Source organism: Dermacentor variabilis, chromosome 8 (assembly GCF_050947875.1).
Source record: "Dermacentor variabilis isolate Ectoservices chromosome 8, ASM5094787v1, whole genome shotgun sequence".
NCBI classification, from domain to species: Eukaryota; Metazoa; Arthropoda; class Arachnida; order Ixodida; family Ixodidae; genus Dermacentor; species Dermacentor variabilis.
This window is the reverse complement of record NC_134575.1, coordinates 61,934,613-61,958,590: the sequence shown is the minus strand read 5'-3', so window position 1 is coordinate 61,958,590 and position 23,978 is coordinate 61,934,613. Positions and strand designations below refer to the sequence as shown.

The following is a 23,978-nucleotide window of genomic DNA, read 5'->3' as shown; positions in this document are numbered from 1 at the left end:
GATGCCATTAACGAAAGAAGTTTGCCTCTGTCATGATGTAAAAATTGAGCTGCAGTCTACGACCGATTTTCTGGTCGCCCCACTTTTCAGACATCTTCGCGGAACCACCACGTACTCCATAGAGTCAATGTGTAAGAATGTCTGAAATTTCAGAGGCAAAAAACCTTTGCTGTCCGATTTTGCGGACCTTTTGCTTGGTGATCTCAGGTACGAAATTGCATTAATTGTATCCACCACTACTGCCATTTTGATTATCTTGCCTTCTCTAACCGGCGCTCTCGCTCGCAAATCCGCTGGCAGCCATGGCCACCACTGCGGCTACACTAGGCCTAGGTACTTTGACGTTCGCTACCAAGATCCTTTCTGTTTAGTGTCGCATTTTCCATTGAACCAATTTGCCACTGTTAGCAATGGCGCCGACTCCGCCTTTACAACACTCATCAATGTCTTGGAAGCTCGGGAAGCACGGCGCATTGCATAATGCCGGATCTCAAAAGTCAATTTCGCCTCAATACAAAACTGTTACGCAGTGAAGCACACGCGAATTATTGCGGGGAAGCATACCAAGAATGGAAAGGGGCAATTGTCATGGGACACTGTGTATGTCTTAATTATACACGCGTGCTCTCGCCATCTCCTATCACAGTACGAGCACCGATACGCCTAATAAGTGCACTGGCAGGACTTCAGAGCTATTTTGGACATGCGTGTGGTGATCTGAGCCCTTGGGGTTAGTAAAATGCATGCATTTATTTTTTTAGGACGTTTTCATGGCACCTGGGTTGTCCGAAAAATCGGGCGTTGACTGTAATACAATTGGTTGGAGCAGCTACAAAAATTTTCTCAAATTGGACAGTGATGTACACTGTGCTTTAAGTTGTCAGCGGTCATAGTAAGAGAAGTGCTGTGTCATTCCTACTATCACGAGGATTGGAGATAACAGCAGTTAAAAAAATAGTTGAAAAAATATTGAATTTTTTCGCAGCATGGCTGTGCTAGCCTGGAATCATAACATGCACTGCATTGTTCAAAGACATACATCGATGCTCATTATAATAGTACTACTTGATTTCAGGCTGTATGTCTAGGCTGCAAAATAGGTATCTCCAGGACACATTATCACCGATCTTTTGATTGTGACTGTACAATAGGGTTTGGACCAGCTTTGGACATCGCAAACAGAAGAGTGAGGTGTGTGGATTGCATCTGTACAGAGTCAAAACACTGCACGGTGCAAAAAAAAATAGAACTGCTCAAATTTCAAATGAGAGCCCTCATGCCCTTCCTCTCCAAGAAGCCTTGTTTCTTGCCAGAGGTCAGATGCATAAACACCTCTATTACAGTCACACTGCCTTCAACGTCACCAATTATAGCATGCGACTTTGCTAAGTCATCCAATTGGGAATGCGTAAAACTGCCAGCGTAAGTGTGCCATGCATCAAAAAAGGAAGAGAAGAAAGAAGGGGCAGAACTCAAGGCACAAATGGAGTGTGGTCCCTTAGTAGGGAAGTTTACATTGGCAGTGAACCGTTCATTGAAAGCGTTGTTACACTCCTTTCTGTAATGCCTTCAGGCCTGGAAGGTATTTTAGTAAATAAATAAATATGTTGACAGTGAAGTTCGCTTCATTGCAATCATTGTGACACAACCTCTTAATTTCTTTTATATGCTCTTATTTGAAAGAATTTGAAAAATTATTGCAGTAGAATGCTCTAGGTGGCATCCTACAACATCCAGTGTAACAGTACAACGAAAATTTTGGCCTTGTGAGGGACCTTGGCACGAGACGCAGTTGGACCATTGTGACGTCGTGCCGGCATGAGTCTGAGAAAGGGACAAGGCTGTCTGCTGGCACCAGGATGGGCGAGCCACCACTTATGGGGAAGCAGTTGAGGAGAGAGAGCTGCCGTGGCCACAGTTTATTGAAGCTGGCCAGCCATGATGGTGATGGTCCCGAGGAGCAGCATGTTGACATGCCCATTCAGGCCAGGCATGCAAACGTGTTCTATTCCATGTGCGAATGTGCACGTGGCATTGTTTTTTCGTAGGCGCACTGTAATTAGTTGTGCCGCTGCAGTGTCATTGCTTGCTTGGTTTCTTTGGACATTTACCTACTTGCAGGTGGTCAAACCATTCTACGTCTTTGCAGCTGCTCATTTCTCTGGTGGCAAAATGCACATTCAACATTGCTTTTTCACATTTTTCTTAACAAATTAGACAAGCGCTGGAATACCAGAACACTTGAGCACTGTGGACTGAAAAATTTTAAATTGGGAAATTTGAGTGAGAAAGAAACAAAGAATTTGTAAGCGCAAAATCTATATTTTAAAGGGACACTGATGAGAAAAATTATTTAGGCTGTATTGGTAACTTACACTTGTGCAATGCCAAGAAAGGCACCCTCACCGTGAGGTATCTTGGTAAGCCAGAAAAGACACAAAAACAAAAGTTGCCTGGTGCTGCTGCCTTAGAGTTCCTGCTGGTACAAGCTTGCCATAGAATCAAGGATTTTGACAGGCATCTACTTCGGCATAGTTAATTTTTTATTGGTAAAGACTGACTGCATTGTGTTCTAAAGAAGTCAAAGGGTGAACTTGGAAAGCTCTGAGAAGTTATAATTTGCCACAATGGCCCAACTAGTAAAAAAAAAAGAAAAAAGTACTTTGATAATCCATAATGCACACTGATGTACCATCCTTGGGGTTACTGTGCAAAATTAGAGAAATGTAACTGACCTTCATTTGCTCTTGCGATAATCGACCTATTACCGTGAAGTGAACAAAAAAATGTTTTGAAATAATGTTTATTCAGTATAAACTGGCTTACAGTGTTTCTTTTTAGCATTCCTTTAAAGGTTAAATTAAATGTGGAGGTTACTGTCTAAAGAACGGATGAAAGAACTGGCTCTATTTATCTTTGCTTTCCATTGATTTGAATAATGTTTAGTGGTACAAAATTTATAGCTAGCAAAGCAGTAGTAAATCTTGTTTTGCAATCACAAAACTTATCTTGCTATGTGCTGTCCGCACTCAGTCATTGTTGCACCTGCTGTCTCATGCCGATCACTATGACTGGTGGCAGTCGGAACAACACTCATAACGATTGGAGCACCAGTACGTGACGAAATGCTGTTGCATAAGAGAAGTTTTGCAAATAAATACAAGCTCTCTTGATGAGCTTCTGCCAGCTGGGTTGTTCATAATTACGCTACTAGCGAACTGATGTACACACGCCACATTGTAGGCTGATCAGAGCACGCTTTGAGTAACAAATCGGTTGCCTGGAGTGGTCGTGTGCTTTCGTGTGCAGAAGCATCAGCTTTCGTTGAACACCGAGGAGGAACAGTACTTCATTGTGGACTTCACAAACAAGACTGTCGACATCCTGGCACGGCTTGCCGTGCAGCAGCTCTGCTTCGGTAGGTATCCTGTCAGCATTTGTGCAGCAAATTCTTTTCAGTGAGTGCAACAGATGGCTCGCTAATGCACATATCTGGCTTTCCATATTGGGAAACATGCAGATATGTGTGTTAGTGAGCGATCTGTAGCACTCACAAAGAATTTGTTTTCCTTAACAACATGGGACCAGCTTACATTTGTTGGGTGTCTTTAACTTTTGTTGAGTGATAAAGCGTCGTTATACACATAGTCATCGTAGTCAGCTGGTGTATATGTGTGCCATCTTTTTCCCCAACATAAACTAAGTTGCGACTTAATCGCTTCTTTGTTTACTCTGCCCGTGTCCTTCATCTTCAGTATCCAATTTATTTCGGCAGTGAATCCCTGACCGATGGTCATGATTGCGGTGGCTTTTTGCCAGTGCCTTCCCTAGCACTGCAGTAATCACCATCAGTCTCATAGACACTCTTTGCAATGCATGAAACAAGGATGCAGACAAAGATAAACATGCATGGCTGGGCTGGGTAAACACGAAGGTGAAGACACAAGTGAACTCTGCGTCCTTGTCCCCTGTGCTACAAAAAAAAATCCTGCTGCAACAAAGATTAACTAAAGCATACAGAATATGCGGTCTTCAAATACGGTGGACTTGTGTTAATTCGACTCCGGTTAATTCAATTTTTCGGTTGATTCGACCCCGACCGAAGGTCCCCGCCAACACCCATACATTTCTATTTGTCCGAGCTTCCGTCATTTCAATCTCAACATTGGCCATCGCCAGATAATTCGAACTTGTCAGCTTCGCCTCAGTACAGCCGCTTTATGCGGTGATGCGCACCTAAGTTATTGCAGTGAAGCATATAAGGAATGAAAAGGGGTCACTGTCACGGGACAAAGTACACGTTTCTTAATTATACACGCGCGCACGCTCCATCTCCAATGACAGTACGAGCACCTGGATGCCTAATAAGCATACTGGCAGCCATTCAGAGCTGTTTCTGACATTGCAGGGGTGATTTGAGCCCTGTTTCATCCGCCATGCATGTTTCGTATGGGAGACCGTTAACTGGGCCTAGCGCGCGTTCCTTAATTGTACGCAGGTGCACCGAAAAGCGGACAGAAGCCATCTCTGCTTTGAGAAAGCTAGTGAAAAGGAAGGCGGTAAAATGAAAAAGAAAAAACATGAGCGTTGTGGAGGGGACGTTTAAAGCCAACAAAAGAGCGGGGGTCATTCCAAAACTTTGAAGGCTTGCTGGCAAACTTATTAGGTGTCTCGGTGCTCGTACTGAGACCGGAGACGGCGCATGTGCGTGTGCGAATTAAGGAACACGTGTTAGGTACCGAAACAGTGTTCCGCTTTCTGTTTGGTGTGCTTCACCGCATAACGTGGCCGTATTGCGGCGAAGCAAACGTGAACGGCATATACTGCTAAGGAAATTAACAGCATGTTTCAGTGCTTTTTTTTTTTTCCCTGCCCTTTGTTTAATTAAACCTGCTGGATAATTCAGACAGTTTCGTCAGTCCCGTCAGGAGCTAATTAATGGACGTCGACTGTAATTGGGCTTTTTGTTGTGGCATTGTGAAAAGTTGTTTAACCAGCTGGAGATGATGATGGTAGAACTCTAGCCGCCTAATATGTGCATAAATTCAGTTCCTGCGCAGCACAACTTCTAGTGACACCACGAAAATATGTTTGAATAGAATGTGACTTCGTAAGCTTTTTTTTTTTTTTTCAGAAGTAGTAAAAGTGGTCTAGTATCTTGGTACTGCTTGTATGGCAGTTCTGTTAAACAGGCTTTCTTATGTTTTCAGGCACCAAGTGTGCTCCAGACATCTTCTCACGGAAGGAGAATGGTGAGTTCTTGCTGGTCCCTAGGCATCTGAGTGCACTGTTAGTGAATGACAGCCATGTTGACATTGGGCTGGATAGTCTTTATTTAGTTAACATAGGGGGGGGGGGGTGTTAAAGGGACTTGATACTGCGGAGAAGGATTTCAAGACACTTACAGAGCTTTCATCACTATGCATGGTTCATTGTGTGACACTCAAATTGGAAATTTTAATCTACCTCAGGGAACTTGCAAAGGCTTCAAGAGCTTTCGTGACGAAAAAAAAGAAAACAAGTGCGTCATCACACCCATGGGAAGTTCAAATATGCCACAGGGGACTTGATAAAATTGCACATGGTCATGCCCAATGTAAGAAAAAGTGTCGGGGCTGTGCTCATTGCAAAAGAAAACGCCACTGCTTCAGTTTATGGTGACATCACGAGTAAATAGAGTTCTCTTCACATTGTTTGCGAATAAGACGACAGCATAAGAGAGCAGCATTACTTGACGTCATTAAAAAAAGACATTGCATGTTTCATCACTTATTACTGTAATCTTATTACTTATTACTGTAATGTTATTACTTGCTTATTACTGTAATGTTGATTTTTGGTAGTCCCTCTAAATCACCATCTCCCCTTATACATCTCTGGTCATGATAACCCTCTAAGCTGCCTGCACATTGTCCTCTGCCCATACCACACAGTGGCCATGCAGGTGCTGCAGCACCGTCCCGGCAGCTATTACCTCTCGCTCGCCACCACTTCGGCGAACCGGCGTTCAAACGCCAGTGTGCCCCACGACACAGTGGTCAGGGTGGCCCTGCTCAGCCACCAGCATCCTCCGCCAGCCCAGCAGCAACAAAAGCTGGCGCCGGGCTCTGCAGATGCAGCAGCCCTGCTGGTGCATGACAAGCACTGCTGCCAGCCCTGACTGGACAGTGCATCCACTCCTAACAGACTGATGCCTTCTGATGGTGTGCTGTGACGGAACTATGTTGGCACCTACAGACCTGTTGGAGGAGGCATTTTCTACTGGAAAGGGAGTGGCACAAGGCTGTGCTGCTCCATTCAGTGTGTAAATAACTATGGAGGCAAGCTGGTCTTGACCTTTCTGCTTCCACCGAGCACTCGTTACAAAAATTCCTTTAGTTATTTTAGTGCTTTAGAGATATGTGAGAGTTCATGGTCACGAGTTTCGTTCTCAGCTGGTTTGGTTTCATTCTGATGGTAGTAAAATGTGAAAGAGCTTACTTATATGCTTATATTGAGGTGCATGTGAAAGAATCTCAGGTGGACAGAATTAACTCTGCATACTCAGCTACGAAGTCTTTCATAGCTGAGGTGTCTCCTTGGAACATTGCAATCCCATCAATCTGTCTCAAAGGGAAGCAAGTTGGCACACGTCTTCTTTCAGTGCTTGTATCTTGTGAGCCCGCATTGCATTTGCAGTTAATTTTAGTGACATGACTTGAAGATGGGAACACATGCAGCAGTGCTTTAAAAGTACAGGAGGACTGTAATTTTAAAAGGAAAGTGCAAAAATTGGGGAAAATAGTGACAATCTTTGCCTGCATGCTTTAAGCGGGATTGCTGGTTTTCCATGTTAGTCATGCATACCTGCCAACTCTTCCAAATTTTTGGTAAAAATTATGAATTTGGGCTGGTTCTACAATTTTACTAATGTTATGTCATGTTTTATGAGTAGTGCTAGTAATTAGTGAAAATGTTCTAAAGCGTTTTAAGAATGAGGATGGTGAAAGATTGCAAAAATGCACTAAAAATAATTGCAGTGACACCTGTGCTGCCCTCTTTTCATGGTGGTGCTTGCTTCGTGAAATTTATTCAGACAGGTTCCTGGAAGTGCGTGAAATTGGGGTGAAATTGGAAAACCTCTCTGATCCAAAATGAATGTGTTGCTTGTCAGTCGCTGTTGTTCCAAATTTGCCACTGCTTAAAGGCTGCGTGTAAAGGTATGTGCGCATATAAAATGTGCAGGTATTTTACAAAAGGTATGTGTGGCCAGGGTAGGCTTTAAAGATTTTCGCTTGTATGGGACTCTTATTAATTTTCAAGTTTGCAGGTTGGCAGATATGGTTGTCAAGCACAACCAATAGAGAAATGAGTAAAACAGGAAAGCATAGTTGTTTCTGTATTCTATTCTCGCTTTGTACACCCTGGATCTGTCATTAACATCTCCAGTTCACCTTTGTCAATCCCAGCCGGTTCGTTGTTTAGAATTAAAGAACCAGTTTTGCAAGTGAACCCTTTCACGTTGACACATTAACTTATGTTATATATGTCAATGTTCAAAGTGGAAATGTAGTAGTGTGCAATTATAGGACAGTTTCTTTTTTTTGCCAGCGTCAGGCATGTTGCTGGAAGTGTACTATAGAACAACAAGCTGGCCTACACAGAACAGGTTCATTGTTATGACACAGCACTGTTAAATTGCTTTTTCTGGTCATTCGCTGCCAGGGCCGAACTCACTTATGCTTGGTTATTATATTGCTCACCAGATGCTTCTGCTTTTGAGCATGTAGTGTGTTATTGTGAGCATGGCCATGATTGGGGACGATATTTACTGTCTTCCTTTTTTGGTTGCTGTGTAAACCAATTCCAGAAAAAATATTGTGGGAGGTGTCCAAAGTTTGAGAATTGGAAGAAATTCTTTAACATCAGAGTAAAGCAACAAGAATCGGAACTGCTACAAAAGTGACCGTACCTATAGTAGGTGCGCTTTAATGTAGTTTACAACACATCTGTGTTAAAAAATACGACAGGATGGGTGTGTTTGCAGTGCGGAGTTCTTAACTGAAGAATTGATTTCTTGAAAACACATTTCTTAGAAGAAGGTAGTCAAAGTAGAGATGGTAGTTGTCATGGTTTGAAACAAAGATCATGCCCTTTAAACACAGTGCTGTTTTTTTTTTCCTGACTGTCGCTTACCTGTGCAAGACCACCAGCTTTTCTGCTCATGCTTGGGTAATTATTTGATTGAAAACCTTCTTTCTCAGAACTGCTCCACTAGCTGCAAGGGACAGGGCGATGGGGAATTATTGAATTATTTCAAACTCTTGTAATTCTCTATATCACAGAATGCAAAACTCTCTTGATGAGCTCAGCACACAAGCCTGTCCAATCGCTGTTTCTTTGTGTCAGGCATTGAGGTCCATGTTGAATTGTGCTCAGTAGTGGGACACGATGGCTGTGTCATCAGCTGGTTGTGAATGTTTTGTTGGGAGTCAACAGCTGGTCTTGGTGTGAGTGAACAAACTTCTCTACATCCTTGCCCGGTGAAAAAATCTAGTCAAGGGCTGCTGCGTTCACAGCCATGCAATAGGTCCTTCTCACATGCCTGCAACATATTGTAGTTACTTGGGTCAAAGCAGATAACTATAAACCAAATAGTAAAGGGAGTGCTTTCCTAAATGAAACCCACTTGGAATGTGAACAAATTTAAAACATACTTTCTTGCCTTCCCTGCTAGTCCCAAATGTTTGGGATGATGTGTGTGTGGTATAGAGGCCCAGTGGTTGTCATCTACATTGGCATCACCTGACTTCCCGTGGCTTTATCACACGGCATGCTAGCATTACTTCTGTTCATTAGGAATGTTGTGACATTGAGGCAAGCCTGCTTGAAACGATGCTCACATTAGCACAACACTGCTGAAGTCGCATGGTGCAATACCTCATGACAAGCTCCATCAGGCAGCAAAATATTTAAGTAACATATGCACTGAAATACTGGGCTAGGTGGACCTCAACAACATCCTGGTATTGAAAACATTGCAAAGTTCATTATATAATGGTAGTTTGTTGCCGTATAAATGTGTTCTTGGCATTGCAAGGGACAAACTGGAAGGGTCAACATGCTGGCAGAGGCTGCATTACAAATAGGCATTGTCATGTGCTTTTTGGGGAAAGTGTCCCGCCACTTCCCTCTATTTTTGGGAACTGTACACCTATAGCATATTCAAGCTGCAGTTTATATTACTTCATGCATATGCATTTGTTATATTACGCCAAGAAAGGATGTCTCAATTTTGCTTTCTGCAATGATTTTTTTCTGCAAGATTTCCCTATTTATTCGTTAATGACTAGAGCTGACACACACTTGAAGTGTCTCTTTCCTATATTTTTATTATATTTTAGGAAATTAGTGCTACCCAGCATAATTGTACTCTGTATATATTGTGACTTTTGCTTCTTTGCTTCAGCACAACTATGGTTTAGATGTTTATATTGTTGTATCTGTTTGTTTTGTTCTTATATTGCCTTTGACAGTGTTATAAGGCATACAAATGCAAGTACTTTGACACCTAAAGAAAGGAATGTAAGTTGCATGTTTACAAGATGGTTAACGACTGCCATATACTACTGGAAGCATATTGTTTGTGTTTAGAAATAGCAACATATATTTTAGTTTCTGTTCAATGCTTCAAAATCTAAATGTTTTTTTTTTTCCGTCAAAAATAAATCTTGCGGTTTTGCGACTGTTTTGCTTTGGCGATTATACCGGTACGTAAAATCATAATATATACTTCTTATGAGTGTAAAGCTCACCTTTATTGTGAATGTTTTTGTTGTTTAGTAGGACAAATTTTGCATCACAGCTTAATGCAGCCAGTGACCATAAAGTAATTTTCTTCAGTGGAAAACTTCACAGAAGAAAAAAAAAATATTGATTTGATTTTCTGTGTTACCTTCTTGCTGTTGATATCAGCAAATTGCGAAACCTTCTAAAGGTTGACGACATTGCTGTCTCAATTAAATACGTTGCTGATAGCGTGCTCATGACAGTTGACAGCTGTTATATATAATCAACAAAACACCTACGGCTCAACTAATGTCATGAGTTACGGTTCCATATTTCCCAGGTTGTCAGCTTTCTTGAGGAAATGGCATGCACTTCTGGTTCGATTGGTGCCACCTTCCTGAAAATACAGAACTAGTTGCTGACCAGGTGTTATGTCCTTATTGTAATGTCATTGTTATAGTCTAGCATGCAGAATAAGATTTTGACTGCATTGGACTTGAGCATGAAAGAAAATGCAGTTGCATCATGTTTATTAGATTCTCTCTCATACAGAAAAATGTCTCGAAGGTGCCTCTTTGAACGTTTTTGACATGCAAGAACCTTTCTAACACAAGGAACAGTGAATTGGAAAGCAGTATCGATTATTAGGGTGATGATAATGATGGTACATCTGTGGTATAATAGTTTGTGGGCTATTGCATAAGATGTCGAAACAGTCTAGTCAGCAACTTTCGTCCTCTTATTGCATGAACACATGCTCAAAAATAAAGAGAGAAGGCGCATTAGAAATTGAGTAGCATTATGTCTTAATGTGTACAATGGTACAAGATCAGAGACCATTATGATGCCTGTTTTACTGTCTCACAGCGGCTGGTTTTAGGAAAGCATGCACAAGAGTTTCATTGCCAGTCAAGTCTTTTTTTTTTAAAAGACCTTTCACTTCTGCTGTTGGCTCTTATAATGGAATCTCATCTGTATTGATGTTTAACCGGGTTTGATCTGTCCTTGCTGTCTTTATTTATACAACTATGTGCAATGCCTTTACACGGATAATAAATGTGTTATTTTTTTATGACTGACACATTTGCTCTTGGGAATAAAGAAATTACACACATTAGTGCTAGTTGCTTAGAGCTTGCGTCCGGTGCACAAACAATGTTTGTGGGTGTCTTGAATCTCACAGGAGTGCCAACCACAGCGAGTTTGGGCTTATCGAGCCTCAGGGCCACTTACGCTGTCACACTGCGTAATCTGCCATGCCGCTGTGCGTGTGTTCAGGCTTTCATTCAGGCACCTTCCAGTCTGGCTACAGGAACACAGGAGAATGTATAACACAGGAGGAAGATGGGGAATTACCACCATGGGAATCTTTCTGTGCATTGTCACCAGTTTGGAATAAAGAACAAGAAGCCGTGCGAACCCTTGTTGAACATGTGTTGGATAGTAGCCAAAAATAAGAACCAGGATGTTAGGGAGGTAAATGAAGCAGTTGGCATTAGAAAGGCAGATGTGTGGTGTGCCGGCGCACCTTCTGTTTTTTTTTGTCGTCTAAAGAAAATTTTTGAGCATGGCCATCTGATGTCGGCATTTCGGTCTTGTGACACCATGAAGGAAAGTGTTCACATGATGCAATTTTGTGAATAAACGATCAGTTGGAAGTAAGCGCTTGTGTTGTCTGCACCTCACTCTGTCCTTGTTTGTGCAAGCTTGACCACGATCTGCTACACGAACTAAGTGGCAAAAACACAGTGCACACGAAGCTATCAGCACTCGGCGCATTCTGTCCCTATCACAGACCGCTTCCAAAGTATGACCTGCGCAGCTGCACCATACGCAATAGCTGCCGGAGTACAACACCCTCCCCGGCACTGACGGAAGATGGTGCGCTTCACCACTTTCCTCCCTTGCGTGCTCTAGATTGAGCCGCCATCGGCGACTCAGCCTCGAACGCTTTCACCTGCACATGCAGCATATGGCATGCGGCGACAATGGTATCGCTCTTGGACTTTATACGGAACATCACGGTGACGCTGACTCCCGAACTCTGCGAATAGCCGTAGCATGTCATGTATGAGGCATGTACAGCAGCAGGGCTCCTGTCTCGCACTTCCTTCCAGGCACGCCGCATGTGCGTTTTGGTGGCGCTGTCGAGAAGTCAACGCATATACGTGTAACATACACAACGACCCAAGTTGGTGTCGATGAGGTGCATTGAAGTGCGGCTCATACCCAGTGGCATGCACACACAATAATGGGCCACATTTTTATAGTCTACTATCTCTGGGATCAGATTAAATTTTTAGTAAGATAGGTAGATAGCTAGGTAACCGGAACGAAAACTGGTCTGAGAATGCCAAGAATGTTTTTGCCGTTAAATAACAGAAGATAAAAGAATATGTTCACTTATCAGTAGTGCATTTGTGACCTCCTTTCACCTGTGTGCCATTTCACACTATGCCATATGTGAGCGCATACCAAACCAGTCATTGTTTTAAGGTGCTGAAGATGTAGCACGTTTTTCCACACATTCAAAAACAAACAAGTTTCGTACTACCCTAGGCTGAAAAACTTGGAATGGAAAATCCGTTTGCAGCAGCTTTGGCAATGGCAATGCAGTTATTCTTCGTGTATTTGGTCCCTTGAAAAATTCTATAAGCAGGAGACCGAGCTGCAATGTGAGCCCACCTCCGAACGAAATTTCTGGCTATGCCACTGCCCCAAAGCATCTGCCAAGCCTGAACCCATTCTGGAGTTCCCCCAGTGCATCATTTTTCTCCACCCACTTTGACAACTCTAAGTGTATGGCCTGCATTGTCATTCTATATATCACCGACGTTACCGTAACTGTATGAATTCATCCTTATCACCTTTGCCTTTGTAGATGAGGTTCATCTTGCTTTCACGCCACAGAACCGGGTTTTTCTTCGTTCTAATCACTTGCTCTATGCCATTAGTCAGCAGTTTCTTGCTCTTTTGAACCAGCTGTTTGATTAGCAGTATTGGGAATTCATAGAGTCCTGCTGCCATCTTAATATGGACATATTCTTCTGCTTTTTTTTTTTTTTTCAATGAAAGCTTTCTATGCTAAATTTTGATCTTGGGCTTCTCTGTTATTACTGGATCTGTTTGAGCCTGAGTTGCGCTTTCGTGCGTGCCGAAGTTATACCTAATAACGTCTGTGATGTACTGCAGCACATTGTCTCTTTCAGAGATCTGTAATTGGAGCTCCAAGTGCTCTTATATGGTTCCAGAATCTTTTTGGGGCACCTTTGTCTCTTTTGTGAATGTTATGCACCCAATGTTCACTTGCGCACTTAATTTTCTCTTGCACGAGCTCACTTACAACCCTTTTCTTTTCTCGGTATTTGTTCCATCTAAGGTGTACCTCGTCTTCATCTAATCCCAACTTTCTGACTTCTCGATGATCACTAGGCGCCTACTTACGCTCTCCTGTGGCTTGCTTTATTTCCTTGTTCCACCACTTACGGGATTTCATCTTTCCAATCCAGCAATCTTTTTTCTGCATGTCTGTCTTATTTCTTACTGCATAATGTGTACCAGTTCCTTATTTTCCCAGACTGCTGTAGGAAAAGCCTCTATTTTCTTTGCTTTTTTTGCAATCTGTGTTATTTGCTCTTCATTCTTGTTTAGAAATTCTGATGCTATTGGTTCCTGTTTTGCGTTAGTATCTCGCTCAAACATTAATGTTAAAAGTTTGTGATAGCTACCCAGGCTATTTTTCCATGTTTGTCTATTACCGTTTGTTCTAGTTGTTTGTAGACGATTTCTGAGACTAAGGCGTAGTTTATAGATGACTGCCTGTTTCTGCATTGCCAAGTTATCAGTCCATGACACTTACTATCCCTGTTAGCTTCTATAGGGTTCTGTTCATCACACAAATCCAGCACTAGAGAACCGTTGTAATCAGTATATCCATCTAAATCATCCACATGCGCATTCATGTTTCCCACTTATATCACTTGGCCTGACTTCTTGAACTCATTAATATAGCTTCTAATGCAATCAATCAATTCCTTATTTTTATCTCTGCTATCACGACCTTTCCATAGGTAGGCTACTCCCAGCCAGGTCTTTTTGCCTTGCCATGTGCCGTTAATCCATAAATGTTCCTTACATGTCTCTTTTACCCTTTGCCTCTTCAGATCGTCTAATTAGCATGACTTCGCCTACGCCCTTCCTTGACCCAGTCATTCTGTTGCACCCTACCCGTACAATATTGTCAATAACAGGGGGCTGCTCCAAATCTCGCAGATGAGTTTCGGTCAAGGCGTGCACCCTAATCACTTCAACACTCAGCTGCCACTGAATGTCCAGCCATCCTTCCTGCTTGCGACCACCCTGCAAGTTTATGTAACAAATTTTGCCTTCTTTCTTCTTATCCTTTGTGCGTCTTTTCCTAACCCCTTGCCTAATTCTGCCCTTTACTGTTGTGTCACTACAGCCAATACCTAATCTTACTTCCTGATTGCCTGGGGCCCACCTGGAAAAGCGGCAGCCCAGGCCGCAAATCGACGTCCAACCGGTGTTGCTGCACTTTCGCTAAAGTGCATCCCGTCGCGTACAAAAGAGTCTTCATGGCCTGCTCAGTGCTATTCTGGGTTGATGTCGATGACCGTAAAATTCTTCACCTTAGCGAGTGTCCAAATTTCCCTCTTTACTGCAGTCACTGGCCTTTCAAGTGTACACCTCTGCCTTTCAACCTCTGGCACCACGCGCACTGTGATTTGTACATCCTTTGAAACATTGCGCAGGTCGGTGACCTCTTTGGCTATTTGCTTCGCAATCCCTGCCCCTCATCCTTCTGGTATGTCAACCACTCCCCCTTTATCACCACTAGGTGCCTCTCCTCCATTGTGTTCCACATCCGTTCCTTGGCTTTTGCTATAAATTTCCTAGTCTGTTTTCCCAGAAGCGCACTAACATGAACTCGTTCACGTGCACATACCCTCTCTGTTATTGCCGGTTCTACATTACGCGTGTTGGAATCCCCAACAACTCGATGCTTTCCTGCCTCCTTGCCACCGAAAGCTGCACCTGTTGTCGCGATGCTCTTTCCTCCTGTCTTATCCTTGCCCTTTGTTTTCTTCCACAGCCGGCACGTCAGTGGTAGCCCCTTCGTGACCACCACTGACATTTCTGCCACTGCTTTCTGGCGTTGTGGTTTCGGCTTGCTTAGCTGTTGTCGCTTTGGAGCCAGCGCTGCTCGCGGTGCTCGCATTGAAACGTTCACCACTGCTTTGCGGAATGGTCACCCTCAGCTTCATCTTTACGTGGGCTATTAAAGCGAAGCTTTCTTTGCCTTTTCCTTTGACTTTCCCACTGCTGCCGCTGTGGCTTCTGCTGTCTGGCGCACCACATCAGGGGGTGGTTCAGAGCGTGTATGTACATGGAAGGAGCATGGCAGAAAAGAAATGCGAGGAACTCGTTTGGACCGCACCGGGTGTCAAATGTGCACAATGCCCCTGGAGCTCCTGGGTCACCGCCACATTAGCCTCTTGGCAGCTGTAATTATCAAATCAAATCAAATCAAATCAGTTTATTTTTTCATCGCAAGGATGAGGGCAGGCTCGGGATAAAAGTGACATCAGTCACTTGAGGGGAACCCGAGCCTCCCTGATACATGGAATGCATTGAGGACAGACGAACAAAATTCGTTCATAGCAAGAAGGGGTTAATATTTACAACTCGTAATACACATAGATTCATCATGAACTGAAAATATAGATATACAGATTCCTTTACGGTTAAATTATACAGTATAATACATGAAGACAAATTCCAATATACACTGAAAGTTTAGTTAGTGATAAACAATATTGCATTGATTTCATGATAAAAGGGCTTCCCTAATAACACGTATGCCACATTCTTCAATTATTATCTTTTTTTTAATTAATTTGTTTAATAAAACAGGAACAGTGAAGCGGAGCATTTGTCGGCCAAAGTGTGTTCTGCACAATGGAATGATCCAGTGTTGTTGGTGACGAGTAGGGTATGGGATAGTGTACGGTTCAAGTTGAAAAATATCCAAAAAAGCTCGATTGCTATTGAGCACGGATTTTTTATATCTTATTGCTAGGTAATACTCGTAAAGCTGATGAATTGGGATAATGTTAAACCGCTTAAATAATTCACCCGTATGTGCATAGTAGTCAACATTAGCAATGTGCCTTATCGCTTTTTTCTGTAGTTTGTATAGACTATTAATGTTCGTTGCTGTTGTACTTCCCCATACCAAAAAACAATAACTGACATGCGATAAAAACAAGCTGTTATAAAGTGTTATCTTAACGGAAACTGGAAGCAAGGAACGCAGTCGTGCAAGTATACCTACACATTTGGAAATATTAGTTATTAGTTTATTAATTTGTGGTTCCCATGACATTATACAATTAAAAAACACTCCTAAAGTTTTAACCGTCTCTACAATTTCAATCGTCGCGCTACCTAAGCGTAAGGCATCGCGTGGAGAAGTAAGCTGCATCCGCGAGTGAAAAATAACTGCTTTTGTTTTTGATGCGTTAATGACTAATGAATTTTGCTCACTCCATGCATACAGGTTCTCTAATGTAGTGTTGATAAGTGAAGTCAATGCACTCATATCATTACCGGTGAAGAAAATGCTAGTGTCATCGGCATAGATTATATATTTAGGTTTGTCATTAATTTTCACAATGTCGTTGATGTATAGGTTAAAAAGCAGCGGCCCTAAAATGCTACCTTGTGGTACCCCAGTGATTATTGGCTGAAGAGAAGAGCAGTAATTGTTAATTTTTACACATTGCGATCGGTACTTAAGATATGATTTCAAGAGTGAAAGTGGGATGCCACGAATACCATACATTTCTAGTTTTTCAATTAAAGTGTAGTGACAGAGACGATCAAAGGCCTTGGAAAAATCTATAAAGATTCCAATGCAGAGTTGCCTATCTTCAAAAGATTTTAGAATTATTTCTTTTTGGGCTAGTAAAGCAGTCTCAGTCGACCTGCCCTTCATGAAACCGTATTGCGATTTTGTTATTATGTGAAATTTGGTGCAAAAGTTTATAACTCTTTTAAAAATAATTTTTTCAAAGCCTTTTGAAAATATCGGTAATATGGAGATGGGTCAGTAGTTCCCAAGGTCATTTTTGCCTCCTTTTTTATGTAGCACAGTGACAACAGACGTTTGCATTTGTTTTGGAAAACAGCCTGTCGATAAAGACAGGTTATAAATGTGAGTGAGCACAGGAGCTATAATATGGATTACATGCTTGATCGGAGATATCTGAAAACCGTCTATGTCACGTGCGCTGGTGTTCTTTAGTGTAGAGAACGTTAACACTATTTCTTGATCGTCAGTTGGTGCGAAAAAGATGCTGTTCGTTTCTGTAGTCTGTGCACGAGTTACCGTTGGCTGTAATTGTTGCTTTGGCTGTCCAATGTTTATGAGAAAGTGGTTAAATTTTTCAGCAAGCTCTAGATCTTTAACAATGCGGCCATCTATTTCTATTTCCGTAATTCCTGGGCAAATAGGGGTCCTGTGAAGTAACGTATTAAGCTTTCTCCAGATGTTTGCGCTCCCATTGCAGAAGTCTGGATCGAATTGTTGACTTAAATAATTTCTTTTTTCTTTCCTAATAAACGCATTTACTTTATTTCGGAATTCTTTAAATATTTTAAGGTCTGATATGTCTCTAGTTCTTAAAAACCTACTAAAGAGTTTCGTTTTCCTTTTGATCATTTTTAAACATTCATAATTTATCCATGGTTTTTGATTCTTACGGCATTCTTTTACAACCTTTTCTTTGAAATGCTTCAAATAAATTTGTTTAAGGATAGCTATGAATGTCTCGTAGGCTGAATCTGCAGTTAATGAAAGGTAGACTGTACTCCAATCTGTTTGGGAAAGACTTGTGCTAAAAGCAGCCAAGGTAAGAGGCGTGATGTCTTGAACTGTTCTAGTCCGTGACCCTTTACGTTTCTACCAACGTGCAAGTCCAGAGAGAAGCTAGACAAAATGGAGGAGAGGAAGGGCAAGCTAGGGCAGGGAGTGGGTAGAATCAACACAGTCACAAAGCCTTGCCACTCTTCACTCGCAGTTCCCATACAAATGCAGGGGGTGTGGGGCTAGGGAAAAGGTGATGGGAGAAAGCAAAGAAACGCTGGATAAACTTCAGTTCAAGGTACGGTATGGTGCATTTCTGCTGTTTATGAAAAATAAAACCATGCAAATATGTATAGCAGACAATTTACGCAGGGCGAACCGAAGCAGAGCACCGCAGGGTCTAGGTGACACAACGGAAGCGGTCACACGTAAATCAACACTTCTGTGCCCGCCATGATAGCTTTGCGACTATGAGATTGCTTGAGGTCGCGGATTTGACCAAGGTAGCCGCATTTCGATGGGAGTGAAATAAAAAATTCTCATGCACTTTAATTTGGGGACACATTATCGAACACCACGGTGTCAAAATTAATCCAGAGTGTGTCACTACAGCCCCTCATAATTCGATTGTGGTTTTGGCATGTACATTCCCATTCTCCAATTTAAGTTTTATTTAATGTTTCTGCCACAATGCAATGCACCATGCGAGGCAATAACAATGTTCAACCCTCACGGAGGTTATGAAATGACGCACCACAATGCCTCAAGCAAACACTTCTCCCCTTATGTTTTGTGTACTACGCAGACAAACAGAAGTCGTGCACACCAGTTAACGTTTAAAATCAACTCGCCACTCTTGTGTTGGACAAAACGTTGAAGAAATTGAACATGTGATATCAACATCACCGCTAATTATCGTCAATCAAAGCAAACAGCACGAAAAGCTTCACTTATATCGATTCCCACAGTGCATGGGATCTCTATAATTTTTTCTTCTTCCTTCCTCTGCTTCTGTTCACTCTTGTATTCCTTTTCTAGCTTTCCAATCCACTTAGCTAGCTTATCCTTCTGCTCTAGACGGTCTGGCTGCGACCCCAGCACACACATCCTACAGAGAAAAGCTGCACCATTTGCTTTGCGTACTGACTCGAACTGCGTTTCTTCCAACGCCAAAGAGCGCTCATACTGAGAACAACACACGTGTGGGTTGCCCTTAGTACCAACCATCATGTCGTACTAACAAGGCGCAGTACAAAGTAACCCTACTTGTGAAAAAGAAAAAAAAAAAGATTTAGTGTGCCACTTGCCTGTACATAAGGGACGTATTCTTGGACACTCACTTTTAGAGATATACCACATTTAGTGCGCGTTGATTGGCTGTTTGAGGAAAACCACTGAAATCATACTGCGTCCATGTGATACGTCAAGTGAAAGTGATAGTATCACTGAAAGCGATTTTCAGAGTATATGTTCTTAGTACCGGGCCATGGATGTATGGAAACAATTTTATTTTAAATCCATCAAAGTTTAATGACCCGGGCTCAGGTCTCCCATGAGGGGACACTGAGGTTTTGCCTCGATGCCACCTCTTGGGGCCTGCTGGACTGCCCACTCATGTGTCTTCGGGTTGAAGCTGCGCAGAGTGGTGGCCCACTTCGACGCAAGAACCTCCGGAGCTACTGCCATTTTAGCTGATATAGCAGGACACTTCCACAACATATGTGAGAGCGTCGTTCTAGTTGCCTGACATAACTTCCAAAGTGCACTCGGGTATTGCGCTGGAAAAATGTGCCGCAATCGCACCGGACTGGGGAAAATTTGGGTTGAGGTTGGGGCAATATTCACCTGCCTAGCTGCTAGTGCTTTTTTTGGTGATGTTATATCTGATATATGAGCGTTTTCGCGTGTTTCGAACCAGGAGTTTCCCACTCGAAGAAGGGGTCTCCGATTCTGCGCGGCGGGTCAGTTCTAGCACAGAGCGGTGTGCTACCTCGTTCAAGTTAGGGGTCCCTCGTCGGTGGGAGTGGCGACGAGCGCTGGGAACCACATGATCGCGGTGCTATCGAAGTGCCGTCGACCAGCTTTCCTTCGGATCTGAAGGGCTTCGGAGGAAATGCGCCCCCGCGCGTAGTTACGGACTGCGGTTTGTGAGTCGCTAAACACTACGTTGCGCAGGGGGTCGATCGGTAAGCGCAAGCGCAGTCACAACCTCTTCCGCTGTTTCTGAGTATTCCGTGCTGACACTACACGCGTGCGTAAGCCCGGGAGTTAAAGTCTATGACTACCGCCGTGAACCGGTGTTCTCATGTGTATTCTGCCTCGTCTACGAAGCGCGTAGTCCTATAATTCCCACCAAAGGAGCGCACCAGTCCCTTGGCACGGGCCTGGTGTCGGTCCCCGTTATATTCGGGGTGCATGTTTCGAGGGATAGGGACGACGATCAGCGTGTCGCTGAGGTAGGGCGGAATGACCTGTTTCTGACCGTGTTGCACGTGGTAATTGAAGCCGAGTTTCTGCAGGATGTACGGGCCCGTGGCTGTCGGGGACATGCGTTCGAGTTGCGAGGCTCTTTGCGCATCCACGATTTCCGCAAGTGTGTTGTATACCCCCAGCTGTAGCACACGAACAGTGCTAGTGGACTCCGGTAACCGAACTGAATAAGATGATCAAGGCAAACCCGCAAAGCAGCTCCTGGCGGGGTAGTGACCAAGGTGACGGTAGCAATGTTGATCAAATTCGGAGGCCACACGACGATAATCGTCGTCTGTCTTGCTTGCGTTTCCTTCCTTGAAAACGCTGCGCTCGCTATGTTCCTGTCGAGAATGATCTGTCATGCTGATAACGCGCATGCCGTTCGTGACTTGGAAGTACCGGGCTCGCAGCGTTAAAGAAAGGAAATGCGGACAAGACAGATGACTATTATCGTTGTGTCGCAAGATACCGCCCAACGGGTGTAGTTTTGTTTACGCTCTAGACTCTACACTCTTAGGCAAAGTCGGGTGTATCTCTGCCACACAACGATAATCGTCATCTGCCTTGCTTGCGTTTCCTTTCTTGAAAACGCCACGCCCACTACTTTCCTGTCGGCAATATTGCCGACAGGAAAGCCGACGCAACAACTGCCGACAAACGTCATCTCTGTTGTCCGCATTTACTTTCTTTAACGCTGCGAATTTCTTTCTCTATGGCTGCGAGCCCCGTACTTCCCAGTAACGAACGGCATGCGCGCTATCAGCATGACATAGCATTCCCAACAGGAAAGTAGCGGACGCGGCGTTTTCAAGAAAGGAAACGCAAGCAAGGGAGATGACGATTATTGTTGTGTGGCAGATATACACCCCGAAGGGTGTACCTTTGTCTCAGAGCTCTTAAAATGTTGCACCCTTTGGGGTGTATATTTGTCCCACAACGATAATCATCATCTGCCTTGCTTGCGTTTCCATTCCTGAAAACTCGGCGCTCGCTACTTTCCTGTCGAGAATGCTGCGTCATACTGATAACGCGCGTGTGGTTCGTGACTGGGAAGTACCGGGCTCGCAGCGTTAAAGAAAGGAAACGCGGCCGAGACAGATGACGATTATTGTTGTGGGACAAGATGCGCCCCAAAGGGTGTAAAATTTTCTAAGAGGAGTGTAAAAACGTTTGCACCCTTTGGGGTGTATATTTGCCGCACAACGATGATCGTGATCTGTCTTGCCGCATTTCCTTTCTTTAACGCTGCGAGCCCGGTACTTCCAAGTCACGAAAGGCATGCGTGTTATCAGCATGACGGAGCAGTCTCGACAGGAAAGTAGCGAGCGCAGCGTTTCAACACTCTTAGAAAAATTTACACCCTTTGGGGCGTATCTTGTCCCACAACAATAATCGCCATCTGTCTTGCCCGCGTTTCCTTTCTTTAACGCTGCGAGCCCGGTACTTCCCAGTCACGAACATCATGCGCGTTATCAGTGTGACGCAGCATTCTCGACAGGAAAGTAGCCAGAGCCGAGTTTTCAAGAAAGGAAACGCAAGCAAGGCAGATGACGATTATTGTTGTGGGAAAAATACACACCCCAAAGGGTGCAACCGTTTTAAGAGTGAAGAAAGGAAACGAAAGCAAGACAACGATTATTGTTGTGTGGCAAGATGCGACCCAAATGGTGTATGGCGTCGTTTTCGAGGTATAAATATTAGTATTAAAGAGCAGCCTCTTATATGAAGAAATGGTTTTATTTGCACTGAAAAGGATTTATTTGCAGTTACAGACTGGATATTGTTTACACATGTGCATGCAGTGGGTCACACATATAATTATTTCTCAAAATTGTCAGGTGTGATCCATGGTGTCGCGTTGCACTCGTGGCGTTTCTGATGCGCCGCTTTGTTCTAGTGCAACTGCGTATCCAGACGTGCCAAGCATCTAAGCGCCCTGGCTTGCCCGTGGTAAAGGGTGTTCTATGCCGCTTGTCCAAGCATGCGTCCGTGGCGTTCGATGTTAGAGGCCACATACGCACGAATTGGTTTGTAAGAATTCGTTTATATAAATTGTCACAACTCAGATAACCAAGACCGAGAACGCTCTCCAAATTACTGATTTGCTTTATTCATCTAATGTCAACACCTTAATAAAACGTAGCCTTGGTATTTACGAAGATACCCGCGGAAATATTTCTAAAGCCAACGAATTTGAGTACTGGAATGATAAAAAAAGTCGCAGTTTCGCCCGAAAGGCGAAGAATCTATTGCTATAGCAAATTAGTTGAGAGCTATATCAAGTAAGGATAGTAGCTTTAGCGGCCGCATAAACTTGTTAACATTCGCTTACCAAGTAAATTAAGCGCGGCTTCACGCGCTCACAAGCAAACATGTACACACCCCTATCGATGACCGTGGAAACTCGGTGTCAGAACGCTGCGGTGAGGAAGCGCGGCAGCAGCAGCGAGCGAATTGACCTTCGTGCTGCCTCTCTCTTCAAGGCGAATTAAGCAGCAAAAACAAAGCGAAACCAAAGCAGTCAGCACTCACACAGTCACCATCCCAAATCACTTTCAAGATAGGGTCCGTGGGGCGCGCGCGGCTGCGCCCTACGCACCAGCCGCCGGAGTCGAACCCCCCCCCCCCCCCCCCCCGTAGAACCCCTCAATTTTTCAAAAGTCGCGCCATTCTTAGATCTTTCCGCCTCCCAGCTCACCCTGGCGTTTCCTCCTCCACTCCCCCATTGGCCAATCTGTGTTACGTGGAAGCAGGCGCCGCGCTTTTGTTTATTTTTTTTTCTTTCCAGCGCGCTCCGACCTCCATCGTTGGGCCTGCGCGACGAAAGTACGGCAGGCGGACTGACGGAATGCGTTAGCGTAATAGAATGTGTTAGGGTCGAGAACTTAATTGCTATGCCGTGCTGCTGCGCCTTCGGTTGCCGCAACAGACACAGCGAGGGCAAAAAGCTTTTTGCTTTGCCATCCGGCGGGCGCAACGCGAAAAGTGTGGATTTACAGGATCGGGTGGGTTGACTTCGAGGAAGTGGCAAAGAAGGCACGGCTTCGTGAAGTGAGTGCCACGGCTCCTCACAACCTCTTCTTTTGAACCTAGTTGACACCTTCCGCTTCGAAAAAGTGCATGTGCTCATGCTCTGCGTGGTTTTTAGCGCGTTGAAGTTGACTTTTTTTTTTCGAATGTGCTCTCTTTTTGATGTAGTTTCGTCTTGCGGTGAAAGTGCATGCATCTGCAGGTGGCCTGTGACATAGAAGCGACCTTATTCTGGGTGTGTTTTGAGCTCCACCAGAAGGTAGCTCATTCTCGACGCTTTTAACGTCCCGAGGCGACTAAAGCTATGATGGAGGTCGTAGTAGTGGATGGCTCCGGATAACTTTATCTAGGTCACCAGAGGATGTTTAACGTGCACTTTGATCGTAGAGTCGTACGGGGGCCGGTAAATTCCTCGTTGGCGTTTCATAATTCTCACGCGGGCGCGCTAGCGCTGCTTTAAAAGTTGGCGGCACGGCGCGATTGTATTTCTTCAATATATTTTATTTACTAGTTGTAACAACGTGTCATTATTTCGTACTATTGACGGCACCTCCAGGGCACCAAAGCTGCAACGGGAGCACCAAAGCTAGAACCAGGGCTGGATGGGGCTTGCCGAAGCCTGTGAATGCCAAGCGAGTATAAGATAGGCTGTCCGCTATAGCGGACAGCCAATTTTGTATGCGAAGACTCCCTGCGCCGCCTGCTCTATTGTAATGTCACGTGCTCTTCATAGGCCTCCGTAAGCCGTTACATGTGCCCTCCTGGAGCAGTACTTGTAAAAAAAAAAACAATCAATCGTCACGATTACCAAAGCACCCCG

The 23,978-nt window shown here is 43.9% G+C and overlaps 2 protein-coding genes across 7 annotated transcripts in view; both read left to right on the top strand.

Annotated features, from left to right (window-relative positions):
- The window catches only part of LOC142590267 (pleckstrin homology domain-containing family A member 8-like), a 278,236-nt gene that overhangs the window by 6,948 nt on the left and 247,310 nt on the right, over positions 1–23,978 (top strand). The gene's annotated exons all lie outside the window — the stretch shown is intronic.
- Positions 1–23,978, top strand: part of LOC142590266 (uncharacterized) — a 236,617-nt gene that overhangs the window by 29,121 nt on the left and 183,518 nt on the right. For 3 of the 6 annotated variants that reach the window (XM_075702218.1, XM_075702219.1, XM_075702216.1), the window contains exons 12-14: positions 3,310–3,418; positions 5,211–5,252; positions 5,934–11,430. The exons of the other annotated variants lie outside the window; for them this stretch is intronic. In XM_075702218.1, coding sequence (XP_075558333.1) covers positions 3,310–3,418; positions 5,211–5,252; positions 5,934–6,160 — 378 coding nt within the window. In that variant the 3' untranslated portion in view covers positions 6,161–11,430. Of the gene's footprint in view, positions 1–3,309; positions 3,419–5,210; positions 5,253–5,933; positions 11,431–23,978 lie in introns of those variants that run through there. 6 annotated transcript variants of the gene reach the window in all.